The 9,037-nt window shown below is 42.6% G+C and overlaps 1 protein-coding gene across 1 annotated transcript in view; it reads left to right on the top strand.

The window, feature by feature from the left end:
- The first annotated feature begins 852 nt into the window (after positions 1 to 852).
- Positions 853 to 9,037, top strand: part of LOC119364543 (probable RNA-dependent RNA polymerase 2) — a 10,181-nt gene continuing 1,996 nt past the window's right edge. The window contains exons 1-3 of the mRNA XM_037630024.1: positions 853 to 1,447; positions 3,152 to 5,055; positions 5,316 to 5,466. Coding sequence (XP_037485921.1) covers positions 899 to 1,447; positions 3,152 to 5,055; positions 5,316 to 5,466 — 2,604 coding nt within the window. The 5' untranslated portion in view covers positions 853 to 898. The remainder of the gene's footprint in view (positions 1,448 to 3,151; positions 5,056 to 5,315; positions 5,467 to 9,037) is intronic.

Here is a 9,037-nt window from a genome sequence, read left to right on the forward strand (position 1 = left end):
TTGATGGAGTATCAAACCCATAGCACCCTCTACCGCCTTTTTCCAACGATGATAATGAGACTCCAATATCCCACCCTCGGTGGTGACGAGCTTCTCAAGTTTTCTGATTCATTATGGTCGTGTACACCTACAAACCAAAGCGGTGGCTAAGCGGATACACCTACAAACCAAAGCGGCGGCGGCTGCAGTAGCACCTCTGGACGTTTGGGCCCTCAGTTCTTTGGCTTCGGATCCGGTGACCGTGACTTCGTCTCCGAGATGTTTGGCAGTGATGACTTCCTGTCCGCGTGATTCTTTAAGGTTCGCCGCAATTTGGCAGCGGGGTTGCCGGAGCGGCTGCGGTGGCGCGCCATCGGCCCATCCTGGAGGTTTGAGAAGTGTGAGATTCCAGGGACCTGATTGTAATTTTTTTCTTTTTCAGGGGTGTCTTGTACCGCTGGTCTCTGGTTAATAGATCTGAGGGTCTTTTCGCAAAAAAAGATACACCTACAAACCAAAGCAGGTGGTTAAGCCGATGCAACGAGAATATTCAATTCAATTCCACTACCAATGCAACCATCACCGCCGAACACGCCTTCCTCATTTCCTTGCTCATCCCGGACTCCCCTCCCAACCACACCCCCTACCCACGCGCGCGGTGACTTCACTTTTCTTCGCGCCACTCATGTGTCTTTCAGGCAAATGTTTTCTCATTTTAATTGTTAGCATACTTTGTACTGTTTGCAAAATTTACAGTTCAAAATCGTGCAATGAAGACTGAAAAGGGGTCGAACGAGGAAGGATTAAGTCTGAAGTATTCATAAACCTGCTCGGAGTACAACAAAAAACTCAAAGAGCCCTCGGTAACCCCGCCGGAACCCCAAACCCTTCCGCCCCCGCCCCCGCCCCCTACATTCCGATGGCGACGGCGGTGTCGGCGCCCGTCTCTACGGCGACGGTGCGGGTCTCCAATATCCCGCCCTCCGCCGTCGCTAAGGAGCTCCTAGCATTCTTCAATTCCGCCGTCGCCGCCGCCGGCGAAGCCTACGCCTGCGAGATCGCCGCCGCCCGACGCGGCTGGTTAAGTCGAGGCGATGGGAGCGTTCAGTTCGATTCCACCGCCACCGCAACCCTCGCCGTCGAACTCGCCTCCTCCGGTCGCCTACCCCGCTTCCTCGGCTCCCTCCTCTCCGTCTCCCCTGCCCCAGGGGACCTTCTCCCCCGCGCGCCGGACCTTTCTCTCCGCGTGGTCGACGCCCGCCTCCTTGTAGGCAACCGCGTCGCCGAGCGCGAATTGGAGGCGGCTGACTCTTGGGACGGCGTCCGCGTGGAGGTCATCCCAGCGAAGCGGCGGATAGACCTGTACCTGAATCACGATTCCCAGAGGTACAAGCTGGAGGTTTTCTTCGAGGACATCAGGAACTGCTACCGGTGCAGCTTCGATGGGGCCGACGCCATCTTGCTTCAGGTGAGCTGCTCAGGGTGTTTATTTTTTGAACGTTGAAGACTGTAGGAGTGGCTCCTACAGTCATATATTAATCAAAAAAGTATTTACATAGTGTAAAGGGTGTAGTCGGGCTTTTGCCCCAATCACAGGGACCCCATTGAGCAGTACCGAGGATTTCCCAGAACCAAAGATGCATTTGATCAATCCTAACCATTTCTCGTCAAAGCGCATGTGTCTCATGACCTCAATCATAGCCGGGTGTTCTATAGTGTCCAAGGCCTTGGAAAAGTCCAGTTTCAGAATAAACGCCCGTGATCCAGAGGCTTGACATTGGTATATATACTCGAACGCCCAAGCCAAGCAGTCCTGTATTGTTCTCCCTTTCAAAAATCCGTATTGGTTCCTGTGAATGACTTTTAGAATCCATTTCTGTAACCGATCAGCAAGCAGTTTGGTTATTAGCTTCAGACAACAGTTTAGCAGTGTGATGGGGCAAAATCATTTGCTGTCTGGGGTGAGTGGATCTTCAGAATGAGAATGATGAACCTGGTGTTTATGCTTTCCAGATTGAGTTCTCCTGCGTGGAAATAATTTCTGATTTGGAGGCGAAGATACCCCCAATCTTTCTTTAAACGCATTGAGCAGTATCCCTTTGTTGCCTGCATGGTTCTCAGCCTCAGTGCCATCGGGTAATTTCAGCATGGCGATGAAGTTATTTCGGTATCGCTCCGTGGCCATCCGGTGGAAAGTTTTCGTATTTTCCTCTGCGAAACGAATAACCCTGACAGTGCATCTTTTTCTCCAGTGTTGGTTCTGAAAGTTCAGACGCTGCAGTAGGTGAGCTTTTAGAATTCGCCTGAAGTTCGATTCCGGGGTTGTGAGTGTTCTCAGGTTTTTCAATTCATCCAGCTCGTTAACAGCCCATTCAGTGTTTTGGATCAGCACTTTGAGACGTGAGAGGCCTTCACTCCACTTCTTAAGGGTGTACCTTAGTCTTCTCATTTTCTGGCAAATCCTGGCTGCACTACTATGCAAATAACTTGGTTTGGACCAAGAAGTATTCACCACATCAAAGAAGCATCTGTGCTGCACCCAGTAAGATTCTAACCTGAAAATTTTGCTCGCGGGGATCGATGATTCTATACTGACCAAACAAGGCGTGTGGTCGGAGATTGGTTTGGCCATGGCAGTAACCTTGGTATTAGGATATACTGAAGTCCAATTGTTAGACGTGAAGAACCAGTCGAGTTGGTCACCATGTTGTTGTGATACTTCTGTTTTTCCTTTGTACATTATATATTAGTCAGACATTGCAGTTATAGGGCGAGGTACAAATTTGAAGACGGAAGCTCTAGATGTACTTCCTCCCTCAATACTTGCGTGAGCTGAAAAATTGGCAAGTTCTCGAGTCAGTAAACTAGAGTGAACCATCAGAGTGGTCTGGTGTGCAATTATGCGTTAGAGCCCATAAAGTAAGATGGATAGTGGTGCTACTTTTATTTCCACTCCTATAAATATCTCAGTTGGTGGTTACTAATTGGAGCGAAATGAATATGAAGCTTATCTGATGAATACACATCACCTTTACTTTTCTAAATTTACTGATTGTCATACTTCTTAGACTATAAGTTGGTGAGGCGCAACACTCTTTTAATTCTTTCTATAATTCTGAAATTGGTAAAATATATATTATCTTGACTAATGTTAATTTAATATTTGTTTCAGCTCATGTATGCACCAAGGATATGCACAACAATTTCTGGGCCTGCAGTTTATTCAAGGTTCTCAGATGACCGCTTTCATGCATGCAAGGAGGATGCAAAATTTACCTGGGTCAGAGCACTAGATTTTACACCCAACCACTCTTTTGGGAAGTGTTCAACTCTTGCCCTCGTACTTGATGAAGGTGCACCGATGTCATTTATTCTCAACAGCTTACCTTTGTCAGGAGAATTAGGGAAATTGGTCATTTCTTCAATGGAATTTTTTGGCCCGTCGTCCAAAGTCGTTCCCCTTGTTGACTGCCCAAGTGGTTGTTCAGTGTCATATGAAGTTCTTTTTCGTCTCAATTCTCTCGTTCACATGGGGAAGATAGTTGCCAAGGATGTTAATGCTGATCTGTTTAAAGCACTTGAAGAAATACCACTTCATATTTCAAGGAGGATTTTTGAGAAAATGAGCAAGTTAGACTTCACATGCTATAAACCTTTGCAATTCATCCAGCAGGAGGCTCATAGCAGGAAGAGGAGCCATGATGCTTTGCTTTCCAGTAAGACTGAAGGTGAAGGAAAGTTAATTATGTGTTACAGAATTCACATCACTCCATCCAAAATATACTGCTTGGGACCTGAGGAAGAAGTTCCAAATTATGTGGTTAAGCATCACAAACAGCATGCTTCTGATTTTGCTAGAGTTACTTTTGTCGATGAAGACTGGAGTAAGCTTTTTCCAGATGCTATCTCTGCTAGAATTGGACGAGGGTTATTTTCTCAACCCTTGAAAACTGGCCTATATTATCGTATTTTATCCATCCTGAAAGAAGGATTTTCCATTGGTCCAAAGAAGTATGAATTCCTGGCCTTCTCAGCAAGTCAACTTCGTGGAAGTTCTGTCTGGATGTTTGCTTCTAATGATTCCCTGAAGGCCGAGGATATAAGAAGGTGGATGGGCAACTTTGAAGATATTCGTTCAGTATCTAAGTGTGCGGCTAGAATGGGCCAGCTGTTCAGCTCCTCCAGACAAACACTTGAAATCCTACCACGGGATGTAGAAGAGATTCCAGATATTGAAGTCACAACTGATGGCAGTAAATACATATTTTCTGATGGTATCGGGAAGATCTCTGAGAGACTTGCTAAAGAAATGGCTTGCCGAATTGGATTAGACTATACTAACCCTCCTTCAGCTTTTCAAATAAGGTATGGTGGCTACAAAGGAGTTGTTGCTGTCGACCCTGATTCCTTTCGCAATCTTTCTCTGCGACCTAGTATGAAGAAATTCGAATCAAAGAGCAGAATGTTTAACATTACAAGTAGCAGCAAATCCCAACCATGCTATATGAATCGTGAAATTATCTCTCTCCTTTCAACTTTGGGGATAAGAGATGAGATATTTGAGTTGATGCAACACGATGATATGCGTGAATTAGATGAAATGCTGACCAACAGAGAAGCTGCTCTCTCTGTTCTGGGGAAAATTGGTAGTGCAGAAACGAAGACAGCATCGAAAATTTTACTGCAAGGTTATGAACCGAGTTTAGAGCCTTACCTGTTGATGATTCTTAAGGCCCATCAGGATAATAGGCTGACTGACATAAGAACTAGATGTAAGATTCATGTTCCGAAAGGCCATGTTCTTCTTGGTTGTTTGGATGAAACAGGTGAATTAGAATATGGTCAAGTGTACATCAGAATTACAAAGAACAGCAAAGAGCAGAAGGATAATCGTCAGCCATATTTTGCTGAAGATAATGGAAAAGAGAAAACAGCAGTTGTTGTTGGAAAAGTTGCAGTATCGAAAAATCCTTGTCTCCATCCTGGTGACATCAGAGTACTTGAAGCTGTCTATGACCATGGTTTGTACGCTAAGAACCTGGTTGATTGTGTTGTCTTCCCCCAAAGAGGAGAAAGGTAATGTCGTATGTTATACTGAAACTGAAAGACGATCATCTAGAGTTTATATTGCTCTGGCAATGCCTTCAGAGGAGCTCAAATCTCTATTGAAGTGTTTGTCAGCGTGTTTGTTTCCATGTTAGATTGATATCTCTTCATGTTACGTACTTGCATCTCTACCTATTGATGGATGTTGACAATGCTTGCTTTCTCCTTCATTAATCTTTGATGTTTAATAGGCCTCGTCCATATAGACTTTAATCTTTGATGTTAATCAGGCCTCATCCAAATGAATGCTCCGGGGGCGATTTGGACGGTGACCTCTATTTTATCACTTGGGATGAGAAACTGATTCCAGAGAAGGTTGATTCACCCATGGACTACACTGCAGCAAGGCCACGCATAATGGATCATGTTGTTACACTTGAGGTATATTCCTCACTGTTTATTCATTTTAATTTCTCTTACTAGGTTGTTGCTGCTAATTTTTACCGAAGATTGTTTTATTTGACTAATATCAATTTTTATACTTGCAACTGCAAATATAATCAAAATCTCAGTTTTTTACAATCTGTAGCATTTCAATAATACTAGAAGAAAATGTGTGCTTCGCCGCACCATTTTCCATTTTTATGCCATGTTTCCTGTTATAAATCATCAAAGAAGGAATTCTTTAAACAAAACTTCTGATGCAAACAAATCACAGGCTAATATCATTCATTTTGAACAACTTCTTCTTATTGCTTGCCTATTTGTTCATGGGCTCCCTGAGAACCTGACAAGATATATTAGCTAGGTTTTGAAGTTGACAAAATGGGAAGGAAAAACTGCAGTATAGGATAAAGATGATCTTGAATAAGATAGCCAGTAAAGAAACCAAAACATGTAAACAAGTTTGCGACCTGAACCAGTTGAGCTTCAGTGAGATGAGTGAAACCAATGGCATTGGCAACCTCCCAATAAATTCTGTCAGGCAGATCATCATTCACAGTATTAGTAGGAAGTTATCCAAAGTTACCTTTAGTATATGAGCGTATAATAATATAAAAATTCATAAGTGTCACAAGACCATCAAATAAACTTACATCTTCAAGCAAGCTCGATTCCTCGAGAGCATAATCACGCAATTCATGAAATATTATTCTTCCAAAACCAAAAGGACAGTGGCTATGTCTTGCACAGTGCACATACTTTCAGACACGCTATGGAAGCATATAGATAAAAGAAGGGTCGTTCCAAAAAGTAGAGATTTTATTATCGCCAATCATATAAACTTTCCGAGATGTCTCTTCCCCATGTCAGAGAAGGCACATCCACAAATGAAGATATATTTTTCATATCAACCTGCAAAAACAAATTAATATGCATCTCACAGTAGACTGCTTGCGTATGCGCAACTCACCATTGTAATGGAAGGTGTTATTACAAATTTAAAGTATAAACACCCAACCAAACTGCCGCCCTGCGGAGCACCGTGACCTAGAAGCCCTCACACCGGCATGTCAGCTTCCTGTCACACAATGGCAGCAACGAAGTGTATCCTGCACCCCATGGCCACCGCCTTGCAGGGACCGTTTTCCTGCCTGTGCTTCCCCCCTTATCAGTGTAACTGACACATAATTGCAAAAATTATAGCAAGAAACAAGATAAGGAGCTTATCTTTGAAGTTTGATTGATTAATTGGAGAGCACTGCATTACAGGTTGTTGAAGCACACAAAAAGAATAAGGTGTCTGTCACCTAGTCAGAAAACATAATATCCATAACAGGTGAAGTAAGTAGAGTTCTGATGGAGGGAAAGAGAGACTGACCCCTATAGTACTTATGTGATTAGTAGATAATCATACTAAACCAATATCACATCTTTCAAGTTTTCTAGTGCTTTACATCGAAAGGTATGTTATACTCCCTCCGTTCCAAAATAATTGTCTTTCTAGCCATCTCAAATGGACTACAACATACGGATGTATGTAGACATGTTTTAGAGTGTAGATTCACTCATTTTGCTCCGTATGTAGTCACTTGTTGAAATCTCTAGAAAGACAATTATTTCGGAACGGAGGGAGTATATGCTACTATAACCACCAAAGATTCATCAGAGTAGAAAGAACCTCCAGGAAGGAATGTCAGAGACAAACACACAACCAAAGAGATCTAACTGGAAGAGATAAGTACCATGTGCGGCACTTTGACTGAGGTGTGGAGATCTCTCACAGTCACATCTTGGAAAATAGCTGCCTGCATTTGTTTTGTTCAAAATAATAAATGAAATGAACAACTTGGTTGATTTGTTTCAATCAAATTAGTTAAGGGTCTCTATGGTTATTTCTAATCAATAGTAAATGCGTATGTGCAATGCACGTAAATATTAGGCAGTATATCAATTCCATAAAGATAATAGGTAAGATAACATTTTCTTGTTAGTTGTGTGATTAGTGCTGGCGGTGATATTTGGTATGTTATTTATTGCATGTTAAACATGTTGAGCGCTCACCATTGGAGCAATCTGGGTCATTGGATTGACCTTATTTGATGGCTGAGGTTAATTGGATCTGCCCCTTAGGGTCTTTTTATATTGGTATAGATATAGATAAAGCTCCTCACATCCCCTTGTTAAAAAGATTAAAATATATGAAAACATCAGTATGTAATCATCACAAGGATTGTAAACCGACAGAAGAGAATACAAATATGACCACATTTATTCAGACCTACAAAAGTGAACTGACATGCAGTATCCACCAGAAGTATGTCTCATCTACCCATATTACAGCAATTTTGATAAAGTAATTCTTAGCAATTGACAATTATGTTTGCGAAACAATAAAAACAGGGAATGAATTATGAATACGACATCAACACTGTTATATAAGGCTTTGATTGGTAGGGTGCACTCGTTGAGAGCAATAAATAGAGGAGATGATGTTTACCAGCAAGTTGCAATGCATTTCAGCCAATTTTTTTGATGTGAAACCTATACTCCCAACTCCAGTGCTTTTCTTTCCAAACCTGTAACAATTAGCATGATAGCTTCAATACTAAGCAAGTTTCTTATTATTCATCTATTTGCATACTGATAAGAGATAAGAAGGCTTCACATCTTTTACTTTCTCTCTTTCTTTCCATGTTTGTCTCTTTCTTGTCCCGGTGGTCTAGTTTTTGACTGCTCTATAACTCTGTTAGGTCCGACGAAAAGTTATTTTGTTAAACCACAACATGACCACATGACAAATCCAGGACGTTATCAATAAGCAATAACGCCAGACTGAGCCATACACTTTCCAAATCTGTTGAAAAGTGCAGCCTATCTTCCAATTCTTTGTAGCCTGACAAGCATTCTAAGTGGTCACTGCTGAAAATTTTGTGATAATATTAGCCTATTTTGAAATTGCGTAACTGAACACATCAAGAACCTGATGGTGTGAATGTACTCAAAATGGAACACTCGCATTCTATACTGCACTGATGTCAAGTTTAATTAAGTTTACAGCTCATTTACTAATTTAGTTAGAGTGGCGAAATAAGGCAAGTGACCTGAAAATTCCAACACTAAGTCTGGCCGACAACTCCTTTCCAGCCTTTCTGTTTTCTCTATCCCTGCGTACTAAGTGCCTCAGGCCGATTTTGCCGCACCATGTGAGCCCGAGCTAGTGTCCATCTTCCACTGATGACCCCCAATAAATCTAACGACCAAAGGCCCATCGGCCGCTACATGAAGACATGCCAACAACCCTCGATGGATTGTTTGGAACCTATATGTAACTCCATTAAGAGCTATAGCAAACCATCAGATAAAGGATAGGAACTTCACCTTCAGGGATGAACACCTGATGTCGATGCGAATGAGGTAACCACACTACCAGGCTGTTCCTGTTGTTGTCAATGTGGTGGCTGGCCGGTTGGAGCAACACCGCCCCTGAAAGCCCCCACACGCAATCAATCCAGCGAAGCCACAAAGCTGCCCACTGCCTTTTCTCCTCCCCACGCTGTCCATGAAGAGG

Source organism: Triticum dicoccoides, chromosome 2B (genome assembly GCF_002162155.2).
Source record: "Triticum dicoccoides isolate Atlit2015 ecotype Zavitan chromosome 2B, WEW_v2.0, whole genome shotgun sequence".
Lineage (NCBI taxonomy): Eukaryota > Viridiplantae > Streptophyta > Magnoliopsida > Poales > Poaceae > Triticum > Triticum dicoccoides.